Genomic DNA, 15985 nt, shown 5'->3' with positions numbered 1-15985 from the left:
AGAGAAGAATCAGAAATATATCTACAAGTAAAATTACATAAACTCACGGTAAGTATAAATAAACCATGGATATCGTAAAATCTACCACAGATGATGATGGTCTCCAAACCCCTCATGCCGTCAGGATATAAAGATATTTCTGCGGGGAAGGAATTCAAAGGGACTCCTTCTGAATTACGGGGCTCATGATAAATGGGAAGATGAATTATTTGTGGTGGAATGCCCCCAATACCTAGCACAGAGTCTTCAACAGAGTTGGCAATTAGTGCGCAATGAAAACTTAAGTATGACCTATATCATGTTCAGAAACAGCCATTTGGAAGCAGAGTTTGAAAGGATATTACAATTTGTTTTATGTAAGTGTTGTCCCCAGAAGCTGACTGCTTGGTAGGTCAACGAAAAACCTCAAATCCACATTCTTGGACTATCCTCCACAAAAGCACCGGGTATTTTTCACTCTGGCTAAAAATTCTCACATACATGGCGCCCTCCCTACTAAAGCTGGATATTTGGAAGGTTCGAGAATGTTAGAGCGCTAAGCGGTGTTCTTCCCATTCTGTGGGTTATGAGGTAGCAGAACATGTAACCAACCAGTAGTAGCCTCTTCCGTAGTCATTCCCATCACTGAGCCAGTGGAGCAGTGACATACTTTTCCAAACCTCTCTGCAAACAGAGTGACTTTCGTAAGAGAGGCTTGGTCCCAGAAGATTAGTATTTCTGCATGTGATCCTTTTTTAATGTCTTATCTTGCATCATCATGATTCATTTCACCCAACAATATTTCTTGCTTTGCTTTAGCCATAAAATAAGTCTTTGCTGCATACTCTTGTCCAAAGTGATAAATGAAACTCTTGGTCTCCATGTCTGGATGGATTAGATTCTGCTCTTTGAAGTACTTTGAGGGCATTATTTTCCCAGAGGTTAGTGGTATAAACTCTCTTCATTTTTCTTGACCAGTTTATAATAGATGGCTATCAGACTCGATGTAGTGCAATCTTTAGGTTTTGAAATCTGGAGCAATATAAATAGTTCATGCTGATTAGCCTCTTTCCATCTCTTGGGAGGACAGAGAACATTCTGATTACAAATACTGGGCTTGGTCATTAACATTCAGGTTTCTAGATATGCACTGGACCACTTTAGAATGTGAATGGGAATGTTAAAACTGTTACTGTAGTGACACTGATTACCTAAAGCTTATTTCTTCCCATGTAGTAAGTTTGTTTCAGGTAATACATGTGTATAAAATAGCTAATCACCTCAGTATCCTCGGGTTCACTTTAAATTGTAAGCAAATGTATTCCATATTCATAAGTGCAATCTGGGATAAAATACTTGTTCAAAAAAGTTCCTCGTTATGAAATAATTTACTTTATTTATATGGATGCTTTAAAATCATCAGAATCATTAGGGTCAATTTCATAGGCATCTAAAATCTCTAATATAAATGGAGGAAAGAGAATTAAAATGTAATCAGTCTATTCTGAATTCAGATAGCCCCATTTCTAATGTGTTTCGAAATACCTGGATCCAGCTGTCCAGACTGGAAATTACATACATTCATATATACATTGAGAGGGAAGGTACACAGTTCCTCCAGGAAAGCTGGTACCATCTGATTTTTACTCTCTGCATAATGATATTAGTGCACCACCTGCTGTGCTGGACCAGCACCTTGACCATGGACCTCTGCTGGGAAAACAGGAGGCCATGGAAACAGAAAGACATCTTCTACTTCCAGCTATCGGGACAGGAAGAGAATGGAGAGTGAATAGTACAGGCTCCATCTTCTCTGATTTAAATGGACCTCCCTGAGCTATCTAACGCACAAAACGTATTTCTATGTGTGTTTCTCTTCTTATGATTACTTAATTAAACACTGACAACATATTGATCGGATATGCACATCCTCATGGTAAACAGTAACATCATTCCAGCTCTTCAGTCATGACTCAAACCATAAGCAAACCATTTCTTAAGAATATAGACACTATTATCACTGTGGATAATCATAATTACGGATGTAGGTATTAGCATACATAATATGTCTTGCTAAGGGATACTCCAAATGAAGGGAAATTTTATAAACTACTGAGCATTTTCAGGGTGTTCTAGCATAGGTGCAGTATGCTTGCAGAAGTCCTCAAGATATAGTTTCCTCCTCCCTGTGCCGTTTCTTTTCTTCGCAGTACAGTAACTCAAAATGAAAAGTCCTTTCACACAAGGTCAGCGTTCTCCTGCGGGGGGGGGGGGGGGGGGGGGGGGAGGGGGCACCCCAGCCATATCTGTAACGTTCTGCATTAGTAAGAAATCTTCTCTGGCAGGTGAGCCATCCAGCAGAGATTCCTGGGAAGCACCCAACCCTACCCTTGGGCGGGGGGGGGGAGGGGGGGAGGGTGTAGGAAAGCAGGCTCTCCCCCGGCAGGGATGGATGAGGCTGCCCCGGCCTGGCCTCTGAGGCAGTGAACTCTTTATATTCGTAGCCACATGTCCGCGTCACTTCAAAGCACTGAGCTCATCTATTTTCTCTCAGTGCACAGCACTAGAAAAGGCCTGCTGGTCTCCGAGGAGCAAAACAGATGTGACTCCCTCTTTTGAAGGCGTCTCCAAAATGACCCGGGAAACAGCCTGCTAGTTCCCAGCAGGCCCGGGAATCCTTCTCCTCTCCTCTTGGCTTACCCAACATTTGTTCCAGAACATGAGTGCTTAAGGAAGAGAAGGCCTCATCGGTATGGGCTGCAACTTCATTATTTAAAAAATCACATTATTCTGTTTTATGAAATGAAAAATTAAATGGGGAAATAGAGAAGCGCTCTGTATAAACAGTCTATTACAATATGTTGAATCTATTTGGAAGAGGCGCGATACAGCCTTTATTGACTGATCACAGCAAAGAGCAAACAATGGTGAGCTGGGTTGCACTACTCACCTCCCTGTTGGGTCCCATTACTAAAAACATAGACACTATTCTCACTGGCTCCCTGGGAACAGGGAAAGTTGAAAACCTCTGCTAGCAAGCACTTCAACATACAAGTAGTACTCCATTTAATTCAAGTTTCTAATAGTAAAATAATTCTTCTAAAATGAAACATGTCCAAAAAAAACAATGCTATGGTGAGTCCACGAACTTGAGCTATAAACTGTAACTAACTAGGTTTAGGAGATTTCTAAAAACATTGTCTAATTCTAAAACCATATTATTCCATGAAAGTTATTACAAGATCAAAATATTTTGTATATTTTACAAAATACAATAAATTATATAAATATATAAATGTTACAGATTACAAGAGCTAAGGTGTACAACAATATATGACTATTAATGCCACCCCTACAATGGTTATATTTTCTTTAAGGGCTTTATATGTAGCAGGCACTGAAGCAAGTGCATTAACTAATAACTTGCTGGTACATGTAAATTATTATTCTGACTTACATAGGAGAAAACTGAAGGTAAAAGAACTTAGCTTTCCATTGTCATGCAGTAGAAAGAGTGCCAGCCAGGCCTATCTCAAGTATTCGAGCACCTAGCCTCTAATTACAATGCACTGGAGACTAATACTTTTAATAATAATCATTCATTATTACAACTGGTACGACCACAAAGATGCTAAAGATTCTGGACACATGTCACAGGAGAAGTGATATGACACTCAGAATGCTACTAAAAAGATCCCTTCAAAGAGTTTACATGCCAGCTGAGGTTTGCCATGATAACCTTTAGAATTTGCAGTGATGTTACTGGAAACACATTTATTCATTGAACAAATACTTGCTGAATAAGTAACTGGGAGACAATAAAAATTTTAAGCCGATATACATTTAAGAAAAGGGATATGAATTTTAGTCAGAGAATGGAGTCAAGGGGGCAAGCAGAACGCTAATTGAATAACGCAGGCGGAAATGATAGAGGTGGGAACTAAAGTAGCAGCAGCAAGGCTAAAAGGGGCAAATGTAACTTGCTGGTACATGTAAATTATTATTCTGACTTACATAGGAGAAAACTGAAGGTAAAAGAAAACTGAAGGTAAAAGAGGTACCTGTGCAATGAAAGGAACCACTGTGACCAACTGTTAAGGGTGGTGCAGTAAAACACAGGGTTACAGTTAGGTTCCGGCCGGTGGATGGACGGCTGTGCCACACAATGACACAGAGAATAAAGAACATGGAATGGGATTTTGTGAGAAAGATGGTGAATTCTTTTTCAGGTGCTGAAATGAAATCCTCTGGCCTTCAGTTAGAAGTAGAAGTACGGCTTTGTAGTTTCAGATTAGAGGTATAAATTAGGGAGTTAATGACAGAGAGTGTAACTGAAGCCCAGGAAACAAGATGAAAGGCAAGTGTGGCAGAAACAAAGGTGCTGATGGAGACCACAGGAGTCTGACAGGCAAGGCGGGAGAGCAGAATAAACAGGTTACTCCTACAGGCAATGTGGATAAAACATATCTGTGCCAGTTTATCTTTGATCAAGTCCTACCATTCTTTGCTCTCCTAGGAAACTGAGAAGGTTAAGAGTATCTGGGTCATCACCGCAGTTCAAACACCATCAAGTTTAAACTGCATCCATAAACATGCAGCAGAGGTTCACAATCTGAAACTTTATGAGGACACACTTTAAAGTGAGAGAGTCCACAAAATGTATTTCGATTTGCCTAAGTGTTAAGAAGTACTTGCCTTTTTATTCTATATTATTATGAGTCATGTCACAAAATGGTTACATCATTCTATAGTTACAGCATATTTGAAACAGTGAACATATTTTTTAAGTAAAGTTTTTATTTTGGAATAATTTTAGATTTAGTAAGAAGGTACAAAGATAGTATGCAAATAGTACCAGTTTCCACTAATGTCAACAACTTAAACACCCAGGATACACTTGTCACAACTAAGACTGACACCAGAGCCTCAGCAATCAGACAAAAAAAAGAAATAAAAGGCACCCAAATCAGAAAGGGAAAAGTAAAACTGTCATTATTTGCAGATGATATGATACTATATATAAAGAACCCTAAAAATTCCACCAAAAAGCTATTAAACTAATAAATGAATTCAGTAAAGTAGCAGGATACAAAATTAATAGTAGAAATTGGTTGCACTTTTTTACACCAATAACTATCAGAGAGAAAAAACTAAGAAAACAATCTCATTTACACTCACATTAAAAAGGGTAAATTAATACCTAGACAAATTTGCTCAAGGAGGTAAAAGACCTGTACTCAGAAAACTGTAAGACACTGAATAAACAAACTGAAGAAGACACATATATGTGAAAAGATACACCGTGCCCATAGATGGGAAGAATTAACATCATTAAAAAAATGTCCATCCTACTTAAAGCAATCTACAGATTCAATGCAATCCCTATCAAAATACCAGTGGCATTTTTCATAGCACTAGGACTAGTCCAAAAATTTGTATAGAACCACGAGAGACCACAAATAGCCAAACCAATCTTGACAAAGAAGAACAAAGTTGGAGGTATCATGCTGATATCAAAGTATACTACAAGGCTATAGCAATCAAAAGAACATGGTACAAAAACAGGCACATAGATCAATAGAACAGAATGGAGAGACCAGAAATAAACCCACACCTATATGGTCAACTAATCTATGTTAAAGGAGGCAAGAACATACAATGTGGTAAAGGCAGTCTTTCAATAAATGGTGCTGGAAAAACTGGACAGATGCATGCAAAAAATTAAACTACACCACTTCCTTATGCCACATACAAAAATAAATTAAAAGCAGATTAAATACTTAAAATGTAAGACCTGAAATCAAAAGAATCCTAGGAGAAAATATAGGCAGTAAACTGTCTGACATTGTTATTAGCAATATTTTTTTTTGTATATGTCTCCTTGGGCAAGGGAAACAAGGAAAAACAGACAAATGGAACTATATCAAACTAAAAACTTTTTGCATAGTGAAGGCAATCATCAACAAAATGAAAAGACAACCTAATGAATGGGAGAAGATATTTGCCAAAGACACGTTCAACAAGGTTAATTTCCAAAATATATAAGAAACTCATACAACATATAACACCAAAAAAAAATCTGATTGAAAAATGGGCAGAATAGACATTTCTCCAAAGAGGACATAGACAGTCACCAGACATGTGAAAAGATCTCAACATCACTAATCATTAGGAGAGTGCAAATTAAAACAATAATGAGATATCACACATACTGTCAGAATGCCTATTATCAATAAATCACAAAAACAACAAGTGTTGGTGAGGATGTGGAGAAAAAAGAACTCTCATGCACTGTACTTCCAGGTTAAATGTTAGGTCAGGCGGAAGCTCCAGACCCTCTATGTGGTGAGATTTAATATAACAGCCTTTTTCAGTCTGAGTGAGAGCTACCTGGGAAGGTGTTCACTGTGCATAATGGAGACTTCAGTTTATCTAACTACACTTTTTAAAGCAACAAAGTAATCGCAAGTTCCTTCTCCACCTTAGAACCCTGCAGACACCCGCCGCTGGCTCGCCTCAGCACTACCCATCCTCTGTGCATGTGGTGCTCCCTGAACACGCCTCTCCCTGTGGCCATCTGACTGCTATTCCTTCAACAGGTCTCAGCTTCTCTCAAAAACCTTTCCCATGTGTCCTGTTCTCCTCTCCTGCGTGTTCCCATAGTGCCAGCACGGACCCGGCATGTCCAGAGCTCCTCTCATATGCTGAGTGCTGCAGTTCAGTCATGAACCAGACAGACCAGACCGCAGCTTCAAGGTCAGTACCATCTGGCTGGAAAGAAAGGCTTCAAGAAACAATGAGAAATAATTAACAACATCATTAGAAGTGTCCAGAGTGCCTTACAGGGAAAAATGGGGAGCACAGAACTGTAGTGTAGTGGAATCTATCCTAGGGGGATGGGGAAGAAAAGGTATCCTTAAGTGGTCTAGGCAAAGACAAGGAAAAGCACAAAAAATATTTAAAAATCCTAAGCAGGGGGGCAACACATGCAAAAACACATTAAGGCAGAGGAGAAGAGAGAATACGGAATATTTTAGCAACAAAGAGAAAGTGTTGCACAAATGAGGCCTGAGAGCACGTTGGCCCAGAGCATGCCAGAGGCCTAGGCAGGCAGAAGTGCACGGCTCAGGCTCATTTCCCCCAGAAAGAACTCCTGCTGGGCTGAGAGCAGGACACTTGGCGTGGTGACCCTTCAGGATGCAGCAGAGCATGCCACCAAGGCCAGGCTCCTCCAGGGCAGCCTCCGGCCCATGGCTAAGCACGGAGAGGCTGGCCCTTCTCTGCATTGCAGGAGTCCTTGAACAGGTCCTCTTGCTTCAGTCCCCCACCGGCCCAGCCCAGACTTTGTCAGATTTTTTGGCAGATCATGTACGCCTGATGATTGTCTTCCTGGTTTGAGGCTCTCTCTGGAGTTAGGTCTGTTCGGTGTGAGATGTGCTTTTGAGATTCAGTGACTGAGCACTGTATTATGGATACTATCAATTAGACACAACAAATGAGGCTCAAGTAATTGCATCCCCAGCTTTCAACAACTTCAGTGGACGCTCTGGGGAAACTGAAACAGTTTTGAAGATTTACAATTTTTTTCCTAAGAAACTCAAAAGATCAGCTATGTCTGGATGAAGCAGATAACTCTCAGTGGACTGCGTTCTGTTTTCATTCAACAAATATTTAATTACAGCAGTTTATTGCTGGAAATAGCACATACATTTGGTATAGTTCAAGCTGCAACAGACATGGGAATGTTGGCTCAATTACTTTTGTTGAGTTTGCACAATGAGCTACTTGCCATTTATGACAGTTAACAAGGCTTTTCTTCAAAGGGAGAAGAGGAGCCACTGCCTCAACTTAGCAAACATACGCTAGATGAACTTTTGCAAGGGAGTAAGTTTCCATCAGGGCTGCCTCTCCAACGCCTACCCCATCCTGCCCCATGTGTACCAGCCATGAAGTCTGACTATGTGGGCTGTGGATGGATCCCACTCCCTGCTCCAGCCTGAGCCAAGCAGCACACTCACCCTCCTTCGCTAAAGCCAACAGTGGCCTAATGGATGTCCTGCCCTCTTAATCCCCAGATGTAAAGGGGTAAAATGCTGCTACCAGTGGCTGTTGGAGATGATCAGGGAAACCAGACTGAAGACAAAGCCTGCACAGCAGAGCCAAGGCCGTCAAAGATGCAGAGGTGAGCTATGAGGCCAAGGTGAAATGCATCTCCTGTTACTCCTACTATAAACGTGTTCTGCCCTGGCCGGTGTGGCTCAGCTGGTTGGGCGTCATCTAATGCACCAGGAGGCTGCCAGTTTGACATCGGTTATGGGCTCAGTCCCCAGTAGGGGGCCTGCAGGAGGCAGCTGATCAATGTTTCACTCTCACATAGGTGTTTTTCCCTCCTTTCCTCCCCCTTCCTCTCTCTAAAAATCAATAAACTATTAAAAAAAAAAGTTATTTCTTTAAAAAAAGTGTTCTAATGTCCAAGGATGTTTTCCTAGGTTTCTCAGTTTGAAATTACAGATTTGGTCATGCATCTCAGCTTACCTTCTTGTCCCCGCCAGGAAAACAACAGTCAATTGGCATTCAATGCTTCACGCTTAATTTTGTTGATCCTCACTAAACACAGACTTTAAAATTTTGCATACCATTTCAACAAGTACCAAAAAATTGTGAAACCTAACAAAGTATAAATCTGTGTGTTAGCTAATTAATGGGATTAACACTTGGCTGCTCGGTGAAAGTCATTACTGAATACCTTCAATGTCCACAAGTGAAAAGCAGCGGACTCTGATGTTAAAAAAAGTTGCTGTTCAATTTGTTTATATGAGAGATTGACTTGTTGGCCAAATCTAGGTTACACTTGTTTGTTTTCCAACAAATATTTAAACACACATATACAAAGGAAACATAGCTCCACGTGGCAACAGGCAGCTAGAGGTAAAAAGTAGCTTCTCACTTTAGGCTGAAAATGAGCAGCTAGTTTTGATTACTTTATACAAGATCCTTTCACCTGTACTGTGACCTCACCCCTGCGAGGTGCTTGAATCTGTAACCTATGATGTAAGTGTACAGATTTATTATTTATTCATTATACTGAAAAAACCTGACAGAGAATCAAAAAACCTGCACAAAAGTAAATAAGGTTTTAGATGAGTAAAATTTTCAACAGGCTCTTTCACATCCTTGGTAACAGGACTTTAACCGCCAAGTAGGTGCCTGGCATACCTGTAGGCCTTTGGCTTCTATCTTCTTCTGGAGCACCTCAAGGCACTTGGTGAAGTCAGTGTGGTCTTGATCAGGAGTGGAAATGAGCTCACATCCCTGTGTGTGAACAGAAGAGAAAAGGTAAGGCTAGTAGTGATGACAACCTTATGAACACTATCAAGATATAACGGTAAAGACGAGGCATTGACAGACATCCTATTATGTCTGTATTACATCCAATCATTAAAATCACTGCCGCATCTTCTGTATTTCACAAAACAGGACATCTCAGGAATGGTGTCAGAACAGCACTATAATGGTCTGATTGTGACAACTGTTAAACACAGATTAGACTACATTAATGGTCTTTAAAATTCACTGCTGCGATGACATTCAAGATTAATATGAGAACTCTGGCCCAAGGATTATAAAATATATTCACAGTGAAATTACCTTAAATTAAACCTCCTACGTTTACTTACATGAATAGAAAAAGTAGTATTAACACTAAACTAATGATAAAGTTACATTTTAAGTAAAATCAAGTGAGATGTCCTATAAAACTCCTTTGCAGCACCTATTTTCCCAGGTTAAATGCAGCATGAACGACTCTGCCTATGTGAATACATCTCTTGGATTATCTCCTGGACACAGGAAGAGAATTTATAAGTTCTCTGCCTCTTGTACAACAGATACCTTACCTCATGAAACACACTGAAAACTATATATAAATACGAAGCCACAAAAGGCTCGCTTGTTGGCACCAGTGAATGCAGATGACTGAAGACACAATACTTTTGAAATGACACCTTTTCTGCCAATGTCTTACAGGTGGACAGGTATGTAAAACCAGAGGGAGATGGGACTTTCGGCTCCTCGATTCAGGAATAAAACAATTTGTGGCCTCTGACAAACAGCTGAGTAAGGGAAAGTTAAATATAATCTACTACATAAAGTTGCCATTCAGAGAGTTTTCAAGGATATGAAACACCCAGACTGCCTCTTAAATTATTCCAAGAGCCATTCTCAGTAGATTTAGAGGTTCTTCTTTAACTTCAAGGTCTCTGTAACTGTGTCAAGCTCGGCCTATGCTTTTTTCATTTACGACTGCCCTACGATGTGGCGACCAATGAAAACATTAATTTCTCATCGAGAAACATATTATGCTCTAAAATATGGGTAGGTCATCTTTACAAGATCATTGACGTGTACTTTCCTGACTGTAAAAGAACACTGAAATTTACTGTAATCTCCAAGCAAGGGCATAAAAAGTGGACTTGTCTGGGGTAATGCTCCTGGAAAGGAAGACATGAGACTATGCCAGAGAGCACAGGAATATGGTCAGGACTGAGGACACTAGACTGTCACCAGAGCAAAAATACTTCTCTGCAAGTTCCCTGAGGACAGGACTTATGTTTCATTCATTACTGTTCCCAATGCCTGGCACTGGTCGGCTATATAGTAAGTGCTCAGTAAATGTTTAAATAATATTCTCAAAGTGAAGGGGTAGGAGAGTGTGGTATCTTAATGCTAAATATAGCATATGTGACAATGGGAAATTTCTTCTTTTAAGTGCTGACAATAAAAACATCACACTAGTAAAAGGAAACAAAATTAAAAAGACAAATAGAAGAAGCCAAACAAGAGATGATTAATAGAGCGTGTCTACCTTAAAGTTATCGTCGCAGAATCAACAGGATCCACAGGAAAACTTATAAAGGGGACCCAAGAAATAACCTATCTAGTCCCACTATAACAATTTGGAGATTAGGGAAATAAAAATGAGAGATTATAATAGACTTGCTAACCACTGGATGAGATATTAAGCAGCATTAATAAGATATCTAGAAATCCTACTTTTTTTCTGCTCCCATGAAGTGGAAACAAATTCCTAGATATCTAATAAAAAAGTCATTATAATGTCCTTAGAGCTGGTTCCACAGGAATGATATTATAAATAAAACCACCTGAAACATATGGGCAAGACTTCTGTAACATCTTTATGTCAGCAATTTAAGGTGGACACATAGGAAAGCTTAATCAGGACACGGGGACAGGTTACCAGCACCAAACAATTCAGAACATGAGCCAGGAACCTCTAGAACTCTAATTGGGGTGTTGATCAGCCATCGTAGCTTCCTGGAATTTTCATGAGTTTAAATGATTCCAATGTTATCAAGACTGAAAAGGACTCCACTAGAAGTAGAAACAGCTCTAACAGGCTGGCAGGAGAGCTTTCAAAACCTAGAAAGGAGGCCTATGAAACAGAATATTAGCCAAAGCGCAACAACAGGCCTTTGGCCAACTGAAGATGTTTTCACTGTTTTCTGGGTCTTATGACATATTAAGATCTAAAAGCGAAGAAATATAAAACTAAACTGCTAAACTATCAAGAGCCCACAGGACGTGGCAAGGAGGAAGCATTCAATAATGAACAGCATCCCTTACATGGTCCTGAGATACACAGATCAGGGATCAGCGAAGTTTTTCCTGTGAAGAGCCAAACAGTAACTCTTTTAGGCTTTGCAGGCCATATGGCTTCTCTCTCAACTACCCAACTTGGCCTTGGAATCATCCACAGACAATAAATAAATGAATGGGAATGGCTGTATTCCCATAAAACATATTTGAATTTCACATAATTTTTGTGTGTTAGGAAATAATTTCTTTTGGTATTTTCCCCCAACCATTCGATAATGTAAAAACCAGTCTTCGCTTTGTCAACTGTACAATACCCGACAGCAGCCAGATGTGGCCCCGGGGTTGTAGTTTACCAAGTGATCCCTGTTCCAAGTCCACAATTAGTTTTTGTGGTTATAACAATTAAACCCTGTATGTGTACGAGCAATTTCATGTGAGTGAACAGGTTCTGACCTTTAAAAATCTCTCTGAACCTCTCTTTCCTCATCTGTTAAGCAAACTAAAATTGCTGCTGAGATTCCAAAGATAATCTACAGAAAGTGCTGGGCACAGCAATGAACTCAGAGCAAATGCTCACCCTGCACTACGAAAGAATCTCTAGAAACATCAGACGTTACAGACAGATCACGTCACGTCAGAGCTTACTAAACAAAATATTGCCAATATTCTCCGAGGAACTTCATGTAGGTGCTTACAAAACTTAAATTTTTTAAAAATTAATTTCAGAGAGAGGAAGGGAGAGGGAGAGGGAGAGAGAGAAACATCAATGATGAGAGAGTCATTGATCGGCTGCCTCCTGCAAGCCCCTGCTGGGGGGATCGAGCCTGAAACCTGGGCACGTGCCCTGACTGGGAATCTAACCGTGACCTCCTGGTTCATAGGTCGACACTCAACCACTGAGCAACACAGGCCAGGCTACAAAACTATTTTTGACATTTAATGACAAAGCTATTTGCCAAAACTATTAATGACAACTAAAATAAACGATTACAAGGCAATGAGTGTCCATAATCAGCCTAATTTCAAAAGACCAATGCAAAAGCCATTAGACTGCCATTCTCCATCACTTAATTTACTGTTTGCCAATAATTTAACTCACATAGGTTAATGAGTTTTTACACTGAACATGCAGAAAACCTATCAGGTTTTTCTATGCTGTCTCCTCTGATGCTCGTTAATGGGAAAGAAAACAGATCCTTTGAAAAAAATGGTAACATATCAATTGTTATTTGGTGTACTGTATTCAGAGAGAGACTTGTCTTCATTAAAACAAGGAGTTAAGTCTGGTGACAGCGGCCCAAACGTGCTATGGGTTTATTCATTCTTGGTTACGTCATTCTGTGCCCATGCATCTACCCAGGACACGGGAGGGCTAGTGCAAATTTTCCTGCAAAGATTTTTATGGGGTTCTGAGACTTCTACTGTAACTTTATGGACTAAATTTATAAGGTTAAGAATCCAGAAGTATTATTTCTTCTTAGGTACCATGTACGCCAATTTAAAAAATTTATTTGGAGTGGCTTACATATCATTTCTCACTTAGCATGATTCAATGTATATAGTTATAAAATATCAGATGCTTTTCAATGAACTAAGATTTTCCCCCCAAAACAATCTAATTCTCTGAAAAATCAGGTAATGTTAAAAGTATCTATCTTGCCCAGCTGGTGTTGCTCAGCGGTTGAGCATCGACCATGAACCAGGAGGTCAAGATTCGATTCCCGGTCAGAGCACATGCCCGCGTGCAGGGGGCAGCCGATCAATGACTCTCTCATTGTTGATGTTTCTCTCTCTCTCTCCCTCTCCCTTCCTCTCTCTGAAATAAATAAAAACACATATATTTCTTTAGAGTAATCTTAAAATTAGAATCTCTTTATAATTAACTATCTTTCTCACTAAATAACCAATAAACTAATATATGACCACCCTTCATGCTATATATTAGTCACTTTATATGAATTATGTTCTTGAATCCCACAGTAACTGTAAAAGGTAAATGTAATTATCCCATGTTTTCATATGCAGATTGAAGTTTAAAGAAATTAAATAATTTGTCCCAAGTAACACAGCTTCTGAGGACACTGTATGTGATTTGAGGCCCATACTCTTAACCTAACATGCCTAGTACTCAACGCTCCTTAATTAAACTTCCAGTACTTTGGAAAGCTTAAGCAGAAAAATGCCTTTGTAATTTACACTCAACTTTTATGTAGTTTGTTTTCTCCAGTTTTAAATACCTAAAAACCCTTTAGCTCTTAGGCAGACATGACCCCTGCCTGACTCCTTGCTGCTCCCATGGGAGCCAAAGGCTTAAAAAGCCTCAGGGCTCCTGCAGCATCTGAAAATGAACTTAGCGAGCCTGTCCTCCCTCTTCTGCTACTTTCCCAACTCATTATATTATCTCTATATTTATCATTACATTTATGACATTTTATTTTTTCTTTGCTATTGAACAGACTATTATGATCAGTATCTCTATGTATAAGTGGTGTGTGTTTTTTTCCCGTTACTTTCTTAAAATTGAATTCTAGGAATAAAATTGCTGGGAAAATTATAAGCACTTTTTTTTTTTAAAAATCCTTGACAGATATGGCCAGAGTGCTTTCTAGGAAGGCTCCAAAAATGTATATTCCTGTTGGTTGATATGTGAGGGTGAAGAGCTGCTTCTTTTAAAACATAACTAACAATAGAAAGGATAATTCATCATGAATTTCTTTACAAAATTTTTATTTATTGATTTTTTTTTTTAAGAGCGAGAAGAAAGGAGAGAGGGAGAGAAAGGGAGAAAGGGAAAGAAGGTAAGAGGGGCAGAGAGAGAGACAGACAGACAGAAACATCAATTTGTTGTGCCACTTATTTATGCATTCATTGGTTGATTCTTGTATGTTTCTGCAACCTTGGCATATCAGGGCGATGCCCTACTGGGCAAGGGCTGATTATGAATTTCTTACTGTGAATTCATTTAGTTGCCTCCTAATAGCAAACAGAGATCAGTTTCATTCAAGGAAAGATGCCTTCCACCGGCAAAGGAGGGAAGAGAAAGTTAGGGTGCTTCCAGAGTGGTGGGAAGCAAGGATGAGGCCACAGAAGCTAAATAACAATATCAAAGAGATGGACACTTCTGGGAGGGAAACAGGTGTCAATCAGTATGGTAAAGAAGAGGGGACAAGATACTACCTAAGATCATCTTTCAAGTGGTTCCGAAGACATGAAATATAACTTACTATCCCATGACATCAGATTATTGATACGGATTTTTTTTTTGGTAAATAAGCAATGATGAGTTTTGCTGAGTCTTAAAAACATAGCTCCCACACCCGTTAGTATCCTCTCTTCCTTGCTGACACTGCCTTTCTTCTTGTGCATAAGCACGATACACACTCTAAAAAATTTGGGGAGATATATTCAAGAGTCTGAGTTTTCACAATCACGCATTAAACTGAATTGACCAGAACCCCCCGGTAAGAAAGTGCCTGCCCGATTAAAAGCGCAGCAGGCATAAAGCAAAATGACGTATACTCTGGATAATCAAAGATACAGCTCCAGCATTAGCCCAAATCGTTCTCAAATTTGCCAAGAGGAATGCTAAGATAAAGGCAATTGGAATCTAAGTGACGGATGTTGCCGACACTGGCACGAACACCCCCTTCACCCTGGGGAGGGGGAATCGCAAGGCTTCGCTTCCCACGTTCCTCCGGACCGTGTAGCACGCGCCGGGCAGGCTGCTCCTTCCGTTTTATTTACCAGCCTCCTAACAGTATCAAACTAAAAAGATGTTTTTAAATCATCAAATGACAGCCTACAAATAACCATTTCCTCGGCGGGAATGTCACATGATTAAACTCTAAGCAACGAGTTGCCTCTTGCTGGTCTTCTAGATGGTAGATAAACGAAAATAATAAACAGGATTGAACCTTGGAGCCTTCTCCTCTCAGCCCCAAACGCAGAGAGACACTCATCTGGAGCCATCTCCACAGCCCTGCGTGTTACAAGGCAACTCTTCCTTTTGAAGTGGCACCGAATGAAAATGACAGCATTTCAAACAAGAAAGTCACTACTTCTATTAATGGGAGTCTAAAGTGTTTTTTCAACAGCAGAGGCTCTTAATTGATGGCTTCCTTCCCAATGGCAGAGCCAGAGCTCTGGGTGGAGGAGGGTCCCCGAAAGAGTTAGCACCGCAGGCCTGAGACTGCTCTCCTTAGAAAGGCCTGCTCGCAAGGCTGGCCCTCGGCTGACATCTGAGAACTTGCATGGGAAACAGTTCCCTAAATTGATTAAAACAAAAAACAACAAAACATTGCCAAAATGCTAACAGTGGCTCACTGTGCCTAAGCGGTTTGTGCAAACAGCATGGTTTATGCTAAGCACCTGCTTGCTTGCCTCGGAGAGT

At 40.0% G+C, this 15985-nt stretch overlaps 1 protein-coding gene across 4 annotated transcripts in view; it reads right to left on the bottom strand.

Moving 5' to 3' along the window:
- The window catches only part of TPK1 (thiamin pyrophosphokinase 1), a 183805-nt gene that overhangs the window by 83129 nt on the left and 84691 nt on the right, over window positions 1-15985 (bottom strand). For all 4 annotated transcript variants that reach the window (XM_087820966.1, XM_087820968.1, XM_087820967.1 and 1 more), the window contains one exon: window positions 9196-9291. In XM_087820966.1, the coding sequence (XP_087677092.1) occupies window positions 9196-9291 (96 nt within the window). The remainder of the gene's footprint in view (window positions 1-9195; window positions 9292-15985) is intronic.

Source organism: Miniopterus natalensis, chromosome 10, assembly GCF_054644295.1.
Source record: "Miniopterus natalensis isolate mMinNat1 chromosome 10, mMinNat1.hap1, whole genome shotgun sequence".
NCBI classification, from domain to species: domain Eukaryota; kingdom Metazoa; phylum Chordata; class Mammalia; order Chiroptera; family Miniopteridae; genus Miniopterus; species Miniopterus natalensis.
The sequence above is the reverse complement of the archived record's forward strand: the minus strand, read 5'-3'. Positions and strand labels throughout refer to the sequence as shown.